The sequence below is a fragment of the Chamaea fasciata genome, unplaced genomic scaffold (assembly GCF_029207755.1).
Source record: "Chamaea fasciata isolate MVZ Bird 193981 ecotype frontalis unplaced genomic scaffold, bChaFas1.0.hap1 SCAF_3, whole genome shotgun sequence".
NCBI lineage: Eukaryota > Metazoa > Chordata > Aves > Passeriformes > Sylviidae > Chamaea > Chamaea fasciata.
This window is the reverse complement of record NW_027094088.1, coordinates 11,230,891-11,245,891: the sequence shown is the minus strand read 5'-3', so window position 1 is coordinate 11,245,891 and position 15,001 is coordinate 11,230,891. Positions and strand designations below refer to the sequence as shown.

The following is a 15,001-nucleotide window of genomic DNA, read 5'->3' as shown; positions in this document are numbered from 1 at the left end:
TTTCCTTTAGCAGTCACCCCTTAGACCCCAAGTGTCTCCATCGAAGCACTGCTACCTTCAGCTAGAAAATCCAGTTAGGAAATATGGGAAGGCCTCTTGGATGACACAAGGTTCTCTCTGGTGTCCAAGTTAAGTTCATGAGCTGTATCGGTGTGAGAGAACTGCAGCTGTGGTGTGGGTGGACTGGGAAGCACCTGGAACCCACACATTCCTGAAAAACCACAGCTAATCAGGTTGGAATCCCCATTTTCAGGGGGACTGATGCAGAGCAACTTTCCACTTGGTGTGTGGTGTTTTCATATGCATGCTGCAGTAAAATCAGCCGCCGGAAAGGCGATGCAGTCAAGCCAGGAGCCATCTCCTCCTCAAGAGCCTCAAGGCTGGGGGTGTTCCTCACCGGTGTTCCCTGATGTGCCTTGGATGTGCCAATTTCCAGCTGATGAATAATTGTCTGTGCTGATAACTTGGGGAGTCAAGTGCTGGGTGGCAGTGCTCTGGGAATGGCAGGTTTGGCTCCTGCAGCACAGGACATCTGATTTATGACTTGTGTGGCAGGCAGTAAACTTGTCAATTAGCTGCCTTGGAAAAGTGATTCTGATTAGCACAATCAGTAAACACAAAACCTTGTCTTTGATTGCCACCCTGATTAGATAAATTGTTACTTGAGGAGCTGCTAGACAAGGCAATTTCTTTGGCCTTATAGGTCTGGGAAATGCCTAAGTTTTGCAGCCTAAAGAAAATACTAATTGTCGTTCCTTCTCCCATTTTGTACCTTTCTGAAGTGCAATTCACTGCTCCAGACTCTTCCCTCCAAGGTTATTCTGTTAGCCATACAAATGAATAGGGGGCTTTAAATGTTTTGATGATTATTTCACTGAAGTCTTGCTTAAACTGAGCTGCAGAAATGTGTGGTTGCAGCAGGAGAGCTGGGTCCTTGCTCCCCTGGAGAGGAAGGGTCTGGAAACAAGTTGTTGCCTGTTTCTGTGCTGCTGCTGTCTGTGAAACTTGGAAATTATCAGAAACAGACTCATTTTAGGATATTTTTGATTGAAAGTTGTAACACTCAGGGCTGTCCCAAATTTTTTAATATATTTTAAGCTCCAGTTAAAAAATTGCACGTTTTCCCCTAAAGCAGTACTGTGGGTTCTGTTGCCTATCCCTTATATTCCAAAATAAACATGGCTTTGTGTGGGTGCAGCCTGTTCAGGCCTGGAAAAGCCCTTGAGATTCCCAGACTGATCAGCAAGAAAGTGGCACTTCCCCACCCTCAGTCCTGGTCTGCTTCAGGCTGGAAATTGGCTGGAAAAGAGGAGCTGAGGAGCATTGGCTGATAACTCTGTGTGTGGGGATATAAAACCAGGCTCATATCGTGGTTGATGATGTGTGTATAGGTGTAAAGCTGAATAAATAACCCTGCATGGGGGATAAATGAAGAATTATGGGCTGGATTGGCTTTGCCCAGCAGGCTCCCAAGAAGAGCAGAGCTGCTGGAGCTGGGAATTTATTTGGTGTTCTCTTCGCTGGGGCTGGGACAGACAATCCAGCCAGAGCTAGGAGAGAGGCACAGACTTACTTATTTTGTTTCCCCCTTCCCCTTTCCAAAGGAGGCCGGGCTTCCATGTCCTGGCCCCTGGCAGCATGGCAGGGTATCCGTGTGCCGGCCATTATCCAGCTGCTGGAACCAGCTGTTGGAATTAGGTCACACTTGAAGGCCATTGAAAGCCATCAAAGGTGTCAGTGAAACTGGAGCTTTTGATTGACACTGGCCCCGAGTGCTGGGGGCTGCCTGGGTGCTATTGAGGAGCTGCTGCTTTTATCCTGTTTGCTGACCAGGTTATTTAGAAGGACAACAAGCGTTTAATTGCGGGCCCTGTTAAAGCAATGTTGCTCCTGCCTCGCCTTTGTGCAGAACTGGTTTGGGTGGCACAAACAATGGGCGAGTGGGTGGTCTCCTGCACGACAGCACTGGGGCTCTGGCCAAGGTTTTACCCCAAACGGCTTAATTCAGTCTGATTCCATTATCTGAGACATCATTAATAGGTTTTTAGTAGTGTATTGTCGCTGCCCACAGTAACTTTTAAATGCACCTTTACTATCTTTAGTGATAATGTATTTATATTTTATTCTAATGAATTCTTTATCCTTTGCATCCTAAATATAGCTATGTTTACTTAAACATGAATAAAACAGAATCATCCACTTTATTCTGTGCTCTGCCCATTGTTTTAGTTGCCTTTGTAGCCCAGTCAGAGGGAAACTGACCCATATTTTGACTTTGACATCTTTGTTGGTCACAAACAGAGTGTGTAGTGGTGATACAGTGGTGGGTGTGTATTTGAGTGCCTGTATTTTTTATATAGTAATGAATGTACTGGTAAGAGATATAAATATTAAACAGTGTTGTTAGGTTGACAGGGTTTTGCATCTTCAAAAATTCAAGAGGAGATACCTGCAAAGCATCTGAGCACTAACCAATGCTAGCTCTAGCAATTAAAATTCATAATTCTCTACTATGAAGCTTATTGGATGTGCTAGAGCCAAAAAAAGTTGCCTTTTCTCAGTTGAGAGCAGGATTCTGTCCAAGCCAGCAGCAGGGAGCCATGACTTGGAGTGTGTTTGTGGCACATCCAGCCTGAGCTTTCCTCTTTGGCTTCCCCAAAGCAGCTCTGGGGCATGCGGAGGAGTGATCACAGCTCATGAGTTATATTTGCCCTCTCTTATTTTGCTATCTCATTTTGCCCTCCAGATCTTCGGCCCCAGGAGTCCTGGCGAGGTCCCACACCCTTGTTCCAGCAGACACCACAAAGGTAAGGCAGGAAGGACATGAAATGTGCCCAGGTGGGTGGACTGGGTTCTGCCAGCCTTCCCAATCTTTGGTTTTCCCTTCTCTGTTTGGAAATTGTGGTTTAAAATTGTGGAAATGATGCTATACAACAGGTTTTTTGAGTTAATTAATGTCCTTGATTTATTGATATTTTGAGAGCCCACTACATGGTGTTCATTCTTTAAAAGGCTTGAGTATTTTTGTATTAAAAAAAAAAAATAGGAGGGAAAAACACTTTCCATTAAAACTCAGGCTTCAAAATTAACTTTACTGTTGGTGCTTTGGTACCGGTTTTGGTTCTTTGGCCTTTATCTTATTGAAGCTTTTGAGATACTATGAAATTGAACACAGAGAGCTTAAAACTGCATTAGATTTTGGACAGGCTAAACAAATTTCTTTTTAGGAGGGCTGTGGAGCTTAATGAGGCATAACTAATGGTGTTCCACTTTTATCATTCCTGTGCCGCAGCCTCAGCATTAGCACAGACCAGCCATTGATTCTTGCTACAAACCTCTTGAAGTCCTAATCAGCTTCTTTGGTACAAGTTTTTCAGGCCTGACAAGCCCATTGTAGGGCAGTGTCACTGTAGGTCAGTAGTTATTAGTTGCCACTGAAAACAGTTTCTTTAACTACTTAAGGCTGAACTGAATTAAATGCAGAAGGGACTCAGGGAAGGATTATGGAATCTGCAGCCCAATAAGTGCCATCGAATAGAAGGAATGTGACATGGTTTGATAATCAGGGATGTTTTACATGCATCCCCTCATTGATGGTTTGTATGTCCTCCGGTGGGGTGGGCTCAATAAACCCAGCTACCTGTGGCAGCTATGAATAATGACATTTATTTATGTTTATGGAGGAGGGAGAGAAGTTTCTGCTCCGAGCCCCTGCTTTTTTTCCCCTTGGGTTTATTTGCAAGTGTTTCACCATTGAAAATACGAGCTTTGGGGGAATTTATTGAGCTCTCCAGAGTCACTTTCCATGGCAACCATTTTGATCCCCACTGAAGTAAGCCTGGCTCCCTTATCCTGTGCCTCATCTGTGTGGAATATTGTAAGGCAAGATTCATTCATAATGCAAACTTTAATACTGCTTGGGCCATGGGAGTTGCCACTCCCACCCCTTAATTAAATCCAATTTATATACTTTTATTTGTGAAGAACTGCTGCAGGTCTGTTACTTGTCACTGCCTTGCCTTTGTTACACTGTGCAGGGTTTATGAAAAGCTCTGCCAGCACTGAGGGTAAGTTTTGTTGTGTTCTTGGAAGGTTTTAGATTTGGGGAGCCGATCAAACGTGCTTAGAGCTGATGTTTAGTTGCTGTACAGAGGCAAGCACAGAGACTTAAGCAGAAGGTTAAACATAGAGACACTTGGTGTAGGAAAAAGCATCTGAACCTGTTGAAAGCATTTTTTGCTTCCCATTCATTCACTGGGAGCTGCTTATTCCCCAAACTGCTGCCCCTTCTTGCAGCTGCAGCTCCAGGAGCAATAGGTGCCACGGGGAAGAGCAGCCAGGGGTTTCTACTCAGGGATGGAAGGAGCTGAGGGAGAGGCTAGCCCTTTTCCAGCCCTGTGGGATGGAGTGGGTGGGCAGGAGGCTGGGATATCCTGGATTCACCACATCGAGTGAGGGATGAGCAGAGAGCCCTGTCCCTGCCAGGAGGGCTCAGAGCCTGTGTGTGCTGTTTCAGGGAGGGAGTAGTGCAGTGGGGGCTAAACTGGCTCTTTCTTCTCAGGCTTGCAGGGAAAAAACAGGAGTGTAAAGCTGCTTCTCCATAATCCAGCCATTCCTGTCTCCTGTGTAGGATTTCTTGCTTTTAAACCTAGTGTTGCACCTTGGTGTGCAGCAGGGACACTGGATTTTGAGGTCACTCCCCCCTGTCCTGACATTCCTGGACACTGCAGAGGTCCTTTTCCGGCTCTTGAGCCAGTCTAGGGTTTATAATAGAGAGATTTGCTACTTGGTTGATGGAAATGTGTCATCTGGTTAAACAGAACTTTTTTGCTTGACCTATTCATAGAAATAATTTCCAAAGTGTCTGGGGTGTGAAGACAGGAATATTTTCCTGTGTAATATCTCTTGAATTTGGTGACCTGGCTGAATGTTTTTGAGTTGATGTAACTCTGGATGATGCCTGTGTGAGCTCCTGGGGTGTTCCAAGTGGCACAGTTCTTTTTTTGGTTACAGGTTTGCTCTGTACAGATCTCTACCCTCAGGTGGTTAAAGTCACCAATCAATGCCCTAGCAAAGCAGTGATGTTGTGTTTGATTTGTTAAATATGCAAACTTTTCACTAAATAGCACTTTAAAAGTTTAAATTCCATGCCAAGTAAATATTAATGTCAAAAGAAATTTGTGTCAAACTTCCCCATTCCAGGCATGGAGCAAGTGCTGGCCTGTGAGCCTCAGTCATATTTATCACCAGCATTTGTTGTGGACGCAGAATGGCTGTTAATGAAAGCCCCAGAGATGGGTAATTCCCTGTAGTTTTCCTTATGGCTGAGCAGTGTATTTTTCCTGGAGAGTATGCTGTTTTCTAGGAATCATGAAGGAAAAAAAACTTAGTACTCAAAATACTCAGTCAGAAGGAGTGAGTATGAACAGAGTATGAACTTAGTTCATTCCAGGTATGAACTTAGAATGTTGATTTTGAGAGTTTAGTCCCCACAAATATAAAGTGCTCTTAGCTTTAACTACATCATGGCTTCTTCTGAGGAGTGATGTGTAGTGCAGCAGGTAAACCTGGGATGCAGGGCTCCTGCTCTCTGCTGTCCCCATCCCAAACTTGGGATGCAGAGCCTCTGTTCTCTGCTGTCCCCATCTCCCTCCAAGCTGGCCCTGCTCTGCTCAGCCAAGTCACTTTTCAGCAAGGGTCAGGAAGGATTAACTGTCTCCACTCTCCATGTTTTTCCCTCACAGCATCATACTGTCCTGCAGGACCCACCTGCTCTGAATCCTTTAAGGAATTGTCCCTCAGCTGTAACAACTGGGTCACGGCCATAGCATTTCCCTAAATATTTTGAATTAAACAATATTGGATGTGTTCTACCTGTTGCTTTCTAATTGTCACATCAGAATGGGTACTTGAAAGAAATAAAAACATTTCTTGCTGTGGGTAATCCAGGATGGCAAACTGGACCATAATGGATGTTGGATCTGTGTTCCCATATAAACTGTACACCAAATGTCAGTCAGCCTGTGCCAATTAGTGCTTATGTTGCTAGGTCACCGTGGTCAATTGAAAACGGCATCAATAGAACTTAAAAAGGTTTCTTCCCGATCAGACCTCCTGACATATTGAGCAGAATAATGGATGGGAAAAAGCAGCCAAGGCCCCTACCCTAGATTCCGAATGCTCGCCGTAAGAATTCATTTGCAACCTGCAATTAACTGGGAAGAATGGGCTCCCAGAAAGAGTCTGAGCATTCAGAGAAGAAAGCCCCCAGCTCCCATGTGGCACATGTTTACTCCTGGGGTGCTGGGGAGCCTTTGGGATCAGCAAATCCGCCCCTGCAATAAAAGGTGCATGGAAGCCTTCTGGGGAATTGGAAAAATCTGCTGCGTGCAGTTGAGTTTGCTGCTCGTGCCAGCGCAGCTTCCAAGCTGTGCTGAAGGAAGCGGTCAGCAAAGTGGCCTTTAGGAGGATTGGGGAAGATATTCCATGCTCCTGGTTTCTCAGGTGCTGAGCACTTTGAGTAGCACTCAGTGGCTGTCCCGTGCTCAGCTCAGAGACAAACCCAGGAGTGGGTCTGTGCTGTGGGACTCTGTGCAGTAGCCAAGTTCCCACTGCAGTGTTCTTTCCTTGTGCAGAACCACCGGAGCTGCTCCTCTCCTCGCCTGGAACCGCATGCTGCAATCCCCAAACCAGTTCCAGCCAGCTCAGTACCAGGGGCTGGGGCCAATGGGATACCCACAGAGACCTGAGGACCGAATGGACAGGGGCAGACAGGTAGGAAAGCAGGGCCCCACGTGGTATGCTGTGTTCTCCTCCCAGCCACGGCTTCCTCCTCCTGTGGCTGTGGAGAGGGAGTATGGCAGGTGCAGGCATTGCTGAGCTGGTTTTAGTGTCACTGTGTCACCACGCACAGATGGGTGACTTCCCAGCCTTGGACAACCCTTTGGCTGTATCTCTGGCACAAGGCCTGTGCTGGGACTGCAGCGCCGGTGTCCAGTAATACCCCTCAAATGTGGTCCCAAGTCACATTCCTCCTACAGCCTGAGGCAAGCATTCCCACCAGTCTTCCTCTTCCACAAGGAAATCTGTCCACTGGACCTTTTGGGTTCTCCCCAGCGTGTTTGAAATGTAGATTCTTACAGCTTCCTGAATTTCTCCCCTCAACTGGCTTTCTCTGAGCTAGAAAACTACTTAATGCAGATGTTGGGTTCTCGTAGTCTGAGGAATAAGCATGTGGAAATAGCTCAGTGTGGTTAAAAGGAAACAAACAAACGTGAGGGGAGAATCTCATCCAAAATTACAAGTGTCTTGGTCAGCAGTCCCTGAAAATGCCACAGAGTGAAAATGCTGCTTGAAAGCAGCAGGTGACTCTGCTTAGGGAATTTTTGAGGGATGTGATCCCAGTAAAACTTGATCGGCATATGCTGTTGTAGCACAACTCTGGGTGTTTACACTGCTAAACACTAATTTTAAATAAATTTTGGATATCAAGGTTAAGCTCCTAGTTCTGCTGCTGTTTGGGGAGGTCAGCATTGTGGGAAGGTTAGTGACCAGTCCCCGGGAGGAGGAGGGGAAGGTGACAGTCCCATTGCCCCATCCCTTGTATGGAAATTAAGGCACAAACTGTTGGAAATGTGCCTTCTGCTGGGGCCTGATTCAGCTCAGGACAAGTCACTTTTTAGTCACTCCTAGTTTTAATTTTCTTCCTCCCAGTTTGCTCACCTGCCCTCAGTGGTGGTGGGCACAGTACCCAGATGTGTGTTACATGGCACAGCACCAGTACAAACCCTGCCAGCGCTGGTTGTGACTGGAGGCAGAACTCAACAGCGTGGGTTATAATCACAGGGAAATAACGCTGCCTGAACCTTGACCCGACCAGTGGAGCTCCAAAATACACTTTAAATTTGGGTGAGGTGCATTGATACGATCAGACTTCAGGAATCTTTCATTTTGTGCCACACAGGTTTACCCAAAACCCCAGAGCCAGAGGAATAAATGCCTGATTGCACTAATCCATAGCAGGGGCTGCTGTACTCCCAGGGAAAAACCGGGGGAGGATCTTTGTGCTGCTGGAGTGTGGGCAGGGTTTAATTAGTCTGGGAAATGGACACTTGAAAAAGTCTGTTTGCCCGGGTACACCCTGCTCTGCCCTTCATGCTGGACGGATACACTTGCTAAAGGAATCTGTGCTTGGAGCACTTCATTCCCAGCCTTAAATCGTGGTGCCCAACAGCTGGAATAGTGAGTGGAAGGAGGAATGATTTCCGGCAGGGTTTGCAGCGGGGGGCTCAGGGGGGTATCCCAGTTAGTTCCCACTTGGAAAGCTGCCTTGGAGCCCTTGCAGACATCCACAGCCTGAGTCATGGTGTGGTCTTGCCCAAAACAGAATTCTCTCGGTGCTGGTATGGACCCACCTGCAGGTGCAGGAAACATTAAAACCCACTGGTGACAACCCTTTTATTTTTGTTCACGTGCATGATGAGTTTATGATTAAGCACAAATCTTTTAGCTCCAGTGAACTTCCTTCCTTAAATAATTCCCTTTGCAGTTGTGCTGCAACTGTTTATCTGCTTTTAATTTTAATTTTTTGTTGTTTTTTTCTGGTTTTATATTTTTTTTTAATGAACTTTCAGATGTCATTATTTCCTCGGGGCTGGAGTGAAATGAGAAGGTACCTGAAAGGGGTTAGGGTGCCAACATAATCATTGAATCCGGCCTTGCTGCCTGAAAATTTCAAAGCTTTAAAGCCTTGAAAAGGGATTCAAGTGGAAGTGGTGACACGTAGCAGCATAAATAATTATCTTTGGACCCTTTCACCTCTGAATTCTTTTTTTACAGCGTACAGAACATGGTCTGAAGAGGTTAATAAACACGCTGCTGCAGAGTGCTTACAAAATTAATGCAGCTGCCATGGATCTGGGGGGCTCCCTGGGAGTGGGGCTTTGCTGCCTTCCAGCTCTCCCAGAGAACCAAAGAATGAACTTGCTGGGGTAGTGCAGGTGTTGGGCAGTTTTATTCCAGCCTGGAGCTGCACAAAACGGAGCGTCCGCATCCGCAGCTGGTGCAGTGCTCCCGGATCGCTGCTTTGTCCTTCCCTGCTGATGGTTTGGAAGGGTTTTTTAAAGGATGTAGCAAACTTGTTTCCTTTTTTTAATTGAGTTCATCAAGCCTGAAAACAAACCTTACCTGCAAGGGCAGGCTGCGGGAGCCTCTCTGGCCAGTCTGCTCCCCGGCTCCACAGTTTCCGTGGTTATCCTGGCCGTTGTGGGCTGGAATAAAGAGGGATTTCATTTTAAGGAAAGGAAAGGAAGCCCCTTTCTTCCTCCACACAAAAATTCCAGAGTAAAGATCAGACCAAGCCTCTAGCTGGTGTTTGCGCATCACCTTTAATTAACTTGCTGGTTTCTGCAGTGTACCAGGTTTGGAAATCATTTTAAATGCTTCAGAGGAGGCTCTGTGATATCTTCCAATCGATTTTTCCCCTGGATACTTGATGTACCAAATGCCTGAATTTAAGTACAAATATACATCTAATTTTGAGTCATTTGCAAAATGGGATTTTGATCTCTTTGACCTCATATTAAAGCGAACAAGTGCTGGAAAACGCCACTTCTGCAACAAATACAGCTTTAGTTTTTCCTTAAAATACTTTTGTGTAAAAATACTGAGTGTGAGCTGCCCCACGTATCGCTGTCTGTTCCTGGCTCCAACATTTGTCCCTTTGCTACCGATGGAGCATAGCAGAGGTGTCACAGGTGGGAAGTCCCTTGCCCATGGCGCTGGCTGGAGGTGGATTTATTTGGGATTCCAAAGCCAGTGCTGCACAGCTCCGCTCTGCACCAAGGGATTCAGCCCCAGCCTGTGTTTTTGGGAGACTCCACAGCCAGATGAGGGATGCTCAACTGTGCAGTGCCTTGAGCTCACCCCACTTGTTTATCCGTGCTGCTAATCCCAAAAATAAATGCTTTTGTTTGTTTGTTTGTTTGCAGGCATACGGCCCCGGGAGGCCCTACCCTCTCCCACCTCCTGCAGGAAGGTACAGCTGGAATTAGCTCCCGCATCCCGTTTTTTTTAAACGTGGAAAACATCTGGGTTTTTTGCTTTTGTTCTTTTTATTTGTGGGGCAAGGGGGGAAAACGAATTTGTTAAGCACCATCCTTGTAGTTTTTAAACTGATTCCTGTTTTAAATGTGCACATTTCTTATGGACCTATTGATGATTTTTTGGGAGGGACTGGAAAGAGTGGATTGCCGTTGGACGCAGTGGGAGGGCTTCGTTGTCCTCCTTTCGTATCCAAGCTGTGCTGACTGAGTGCTGCCCGCCACTCTGAACTCCAAACATCCCCTACTCCACACACAAGAGCCTGAAAACAGACACAGAGTTGCAAAGAATGCCCAGAAATGGGATTTTATGAATCCCAGGGCCGACCCAGCAGGCAGCCGGCGGCACTGAAGGACATGGCCCTTGCTGCTCCTTGGTAGATGCTTCCTTCAGTTTCTCACAGAGAAGGAGTTTTTTGGACTCTGAAGTAAAACATTTTAATTTTTATGACATCTGCCTGTTTCTGGTGTGGGTTTTGTTGTGGCATAACCAGGCAGGGGCCGTGGATTTGTCAGTTTAATACCTAATTTAAAATAGCTGTGAAGGACAGAGATTCCATTCATTTTTAGCACTCTTTCTAGGGATTTTCTGTGTGAGTGTACCAAATCAGTAAATATTTTTATTTGCTTTATAAAGTGGCTTTTGAAATTCTGAGTGGTGGTGTGTGGTAATTTCCAGCCCCCTCCAGAGCCTGTTTGTATCTTTCACCTGTGTGCACATTTTCCTGTTGATTTATTGGAAAATAATTCCACCCAACCTTTAGCATTTAAAATATTTGTTAAAAAAAAAAAAATTAGGAGAGCATCCAGTTCAGCTTTCCCTTCAGACTTTTCCATTAAATCCAGATATTGTGTAAATCAGTAGAGTTCCCAGCACTGCTCTTGCCCCGACTCTTTGGTGCTCTCTTTGGTGCTCGCTTCTTTCCAAACATCGAGGTGTTAATCACCAGCAACGGGGGGAAAGCCCAGACAGCCCCGTGTAACCTTGGAAGGAAGAAATCATCAACCTGGATTCATTATTTTCAAGTGATGGAGGGTAAAGCAGAATCCTTCATTGTGATGGAGCGTTCCCGGAGCTGAGAGCCACCAGCCCTTCCCAGGGCCTTCTCCCGAGGCCAGGAAAAGATTGGGGGCTCAAAATGAGCCATTTTGCTTTTCCAGCTGGACAAAACCAGCTCTGAGGGTGAGTTTTCATGGGAATGGGTGGTAGGAAGTAGCAGAGTGGGTTGCCTGCATTCCAAAAGTGGATAGACCTGGCTCCTGATGGGTTTTTCCCTCGCTCACAATTTTTTGGGGCATGAAAACAAGTCTGGGTAAACGTTCTGGGGGGCTGCTGTGGGAAAGGCTCATCTCTGCAGGCTCCCCTTTGCCCAACCCTTTACCCTTTTCTAGTCTGATCCCAAGTGGAGCCAGTCTGGGCCCTGGGAGCTGTGCTGCCCACTCCACTCTTGGAGTGATGCTCAGAGCAGCGCGCCAGCCCGGGGGCTTCGTTTCCTCAGCTCTGGCTGGGATGCAGGACTTGGCCAGGCAGCGCCACCCCTCCTGGGGCTCAGCTTCGGCTGCTGGCGGTCTGGGGTTACCCTGGGACAGCATCCTTGTGGAGCTCCTCAGGCTGCTCTGCCGATAGATAATTTTTTTTTCCAGGCTGGAGCTGAGCCAGACATACCCCCTTGGATTTATTAAATCCAAGAAGAATTTGAGGGGGAAACCACTAACCAGGCTGGGCTCAGTCCCACTCCAGACACTCGGAGCCGTTTCCCGTGGAAGACAGCAGGGAGAAATTCTCCCTCGTGGAAAGGGGAGGAAGCCAGAGGGTCCCCGTGTGGCAGCCGCCGGGAGGGGAAGGGGTTCTCTTTCCAGAAGAACGGTGGAGATCCCCTTCCCCTCCAGGCTTCCATATGGGGCTTGGGAAAGGGTCTGGGAGTGGGTCTGTGGTCTTGCAGATGCCAAAATCCCTATTTTCCACGTGAGAATCATTCCTTCATGGCACAGCCAGGAGTGGAGTGGCCCCCGGCACTGCCCGGGACTGGGGACTCCTGCCGGGGCTGGGGTTCAGCGCGTCCCCCAAGGATGGGGAAGGCTGGCAGAGGCGGGGGGGGGGGGGGGGGGCGGGGGGTGCGGCGGGAGGAATTAAATCCTTGGTGGCCGAGAGCGAAGCAGAATAAAGGATTTTGAGGTTGCCCTTCAGTCTGTACACCGACAACGAAGTAGCCGACTCGTGAGAACAAGGCTTCCTTTTATTGTTTAAAATAAAATAAAAATTAAAAAAAAAAACCACACACCAAAAAAAAAAAAAAAAAAAAAAAAAAAGAAAAAGAAAAAAAAAAAAAAAAGAAGAAGAAGAAGAAAGAAAAATTCCCGGAAAGTCCCGATGAGCGTTTTCTGACGTGTGGGATTTCCTCGGGAAGCGGCGCGGGGATAAACCCCACGCCGGCGCGGCGCATCCTCCGGCCCCGGCGGCCGCGGGGCCCTACCCCGGCGGGAAGTGGGGTCCAGCCCCGGGAATCCCCGGGCTCTCCGTCACCCCCGCAGGGCTCTGAGCTCGTCGAGAGCTGAGCCAGGAGCTGGGGACTTGAGGCAGCTCTGCGAGACGCGCGCCCCGTCTACACACGGGCATTCATTAACTGCGCGATATTTAATAACAACGAGAAAAACGGGGTTTCCCCCTTAAATCTGAGCACCAGCGCTCCAGGGACCTCCTGCCACGGCACCCACTTCGAGCTGCGACTGTGTATTTACCTCGGATGGGGATAAGAACGGAATGGCACTCCGGGGCACCCCCACGGAATTAATTCGGCCGAGATGAGTTGCGCTTCAGAGGGTTTATTGTGGCGCTCCGCGGGACTGTCGCGGTACGCGCCGGGGCTCCCGGGCTGCGCTGCCGCCGGGGAGCCGGCCGGAGCGGACTCCCACTCTGCCCCCGCCCCGTCGGGGGGAGCCCTCGGCGGCCGGGACACGGAGGCGCAGACGCGCGTGCACACCGACATTTACACACATCCGCACTCACACTGACGCAGGCACTCGGCGCTGCCATCGGGGCCGTTTGTCCAAAAACCGGGGAGACTTAAAAAAAAACTCGAAGGGAGGCCGGGAGGGGACCGGGGGTGGGGTGGCCGCCGGCGATCCCCGCGGGCACTGGGCCGAGCGGAGCGTCCAGTGCCGGAGGAGTGGGGCTGTCGGGGACGCAACGATTACCACGTCCTGCCGTAGAGCAGGTTGGGGCTGACCATGCCGCCGTTGTAGTCGACGCCGGCCGAGTCCAGGGGGGCCAGGGGGGCCACGGGGCCATGCAGCGCCGGTGGGCTGGGCGACAGCTCCTCGAGGTCGGCCGCCTGCCCCAGCGAGCCAGGGTGCGGGTGTGCGGCGGGCGCGGCGGCGGCGGGAGCCGCGGGGGCGGCCTGCCCGGGGCCTGGAGTGCCGCTGCCCGGCGGCGGGCAGGGTTTGCCGTCCTTCACCAGCACCGGCACGGCCACGCGGCGTGGCGAGGGCTGCTGGCACAGACCGCCGCCGCTGCCGTCGGGGTGCAACTGCTGGGCGGCCGCCTTGTCCTTGGCCTGGCGCTTCATCTTGTAGCGGTGGTTCTGGAACCAGATCTTCACCTGCGTAGGGGTCAGGTGGATCAGGCTGGCCAGGTGCTCCCGCTCCGGCGCCGACAGGTACTTCTGCTGCTTGAAGCGCCGCTCCAGCTCGTAGACCTGCGCCTGGGAGAAAAGTACCCTCCTCTTCCTCCGCGGTGCCGCGTGCAGCGGCACGATGGCCTTGGCGCCCTCGGCGATGCCGCTCAGGCTGCCCATGCCGGCCACGTTCATCCCAGCCGACGGGCCCATGAACCTGGAGACTGACCGGGACGGGCGACTCAGCGCCAGCCGGCGCCCCCCCCCCCCCCCCGTCGGGGCCGCAGCTCTCCCCGCGCCCCGCCGTCCCCCTCCTCCGCCGCGCCCCCAGCGCCCGCACTTACTGCTGGAGTAGCGGGGGTCGCCTCCGGGCCCGTACCAGCCTCCGCCCGCTGCCGCGCCGCCCCGCATCCCCTCGGGGTAGGCGGGCAGCTCGCCCACGTTGCCCAGCCCGCCGTTGCAGTAGCCCCCGACGGCACCGTGCGGAAACTGCGAGACGCTGTTGGGCATGTGATAGGCTGCCGCGCCCGCGGGGACGTGCTGCGGTACGACGGCAGCGGCAGCGGGGGGCACGGGCGCCTGGCGGTATGGCCCGAGGGGCGCGCCCAGCCCCCCCGCCCCGTCCATGCCGCCGAACTTCTTGTAGCTCTCCTCCATCGGGCTGAGGATGTCCGTGACCGAGAAGGGCGTCGTGTGCTTGGGGCTCAGCGACATGGCGCGGCGGGGTGGGACGCGACGGGGCGGGCCGGGCCGGGCCAGGTGCTGCCGCCGGCACCGGCGAGCCGTCCGCGGCGGCCACCAGCCCCGGGCGCCGGTAGCTCGCCGGTTCTTTTAGCCCGGCGCCGGGTTTACGCCAGACGCGGGGGGGCGGAGCGGCGGCGGGCGGCCCCGGCCCCTCCCCGCCTCCCCCCGGCCCCGGCCCCCTCCTCCCGGCCATTGTCCTGCGCCCGCCCGACGGCTCTTAAGCACGGCCACCTCGGGGCAGCGCCGGAGCGGCTCCGAGCGGCCCCGGCTCCGCCGCCCTCGCCCGTAAGTACCTGCCCGATCCCCCGATCCCCCGATCCCCTCTCCTCGGTATGCGGCCACCCCCGGGCAGAGCGTCCCGGGGCAGCGCGGCTCCCGCCTATCCCCGACGGCAGGAGCCAGACAGCCCTGTCCCCTCTGCCAGCAGGGCCCCGGGGCTGCGCGGCTCCCTCTCGGCCCCTCGGAGCCGCTGCCGCGGGGTGTGAGGCTGGCGGGGACCCCCGCTACACCGGGCACCCTTTAGGGCCGATGTTTCGTTTGCGG

General features: G+C 51.2%; 2 protein-coding genes across 2 annotated transcripts in view; one reads left to right on the top strand and one right to left on the bottom strand.

Annotated features, from left to right (window-relative positions):
* The window catches only part of XRN2 (5'-3' exoribonuclease 2), a 32,789-nt gene extending 22,034 nt beyond the window's left edge, over positions 1 to 10,755 (top strand). Inside the window, exons 28-30 of the mRNA XM_066177999.1 lie at positions 2,747 to 2,807; positions 6,636 to 6,774; positions 9,990 to 10,755. Coding sequence (XP_066034096.1) covers positions 2,747 to 2,807; positions 6,636 to 6,774; positions 9,990 to 10,052 — 263 coding nt within the window. The 3' untranslated portion in view covers positions 10,053 to 10,755. The remainder of the gene's footprint in view (positions 1 to 2,746; positions 2,808 to 6,635; positions 6,775 to 9,989) is intronic.
* A 1,716-nt stretch (positions 10,756 to 12,471) lies between these two features.
* NKX2-4 (NK2 homeobox 4) lies at positions 12,472 to 14,428 on the bottom strand. Its single transcript, XM_066180370.1, has 2 exons — positions 14,059 to 14,428; positions 12,472 to 13,938 (listed from the first exon to the last, which is right to left on the bottom strand). Exons 1-2 carry the CDS (start codon positions 14,426 to 14,428, stop codon positions 13,292 to 13,294), a joined length of 1,017 nt encoding a protein of 338 aa, XP_066036467.1. The 3' UTR covers positions 12,472 to 13,291.
* Between the last annotated feature and the right edge of the window lie 573 nt (positions 14,429 to 15,001).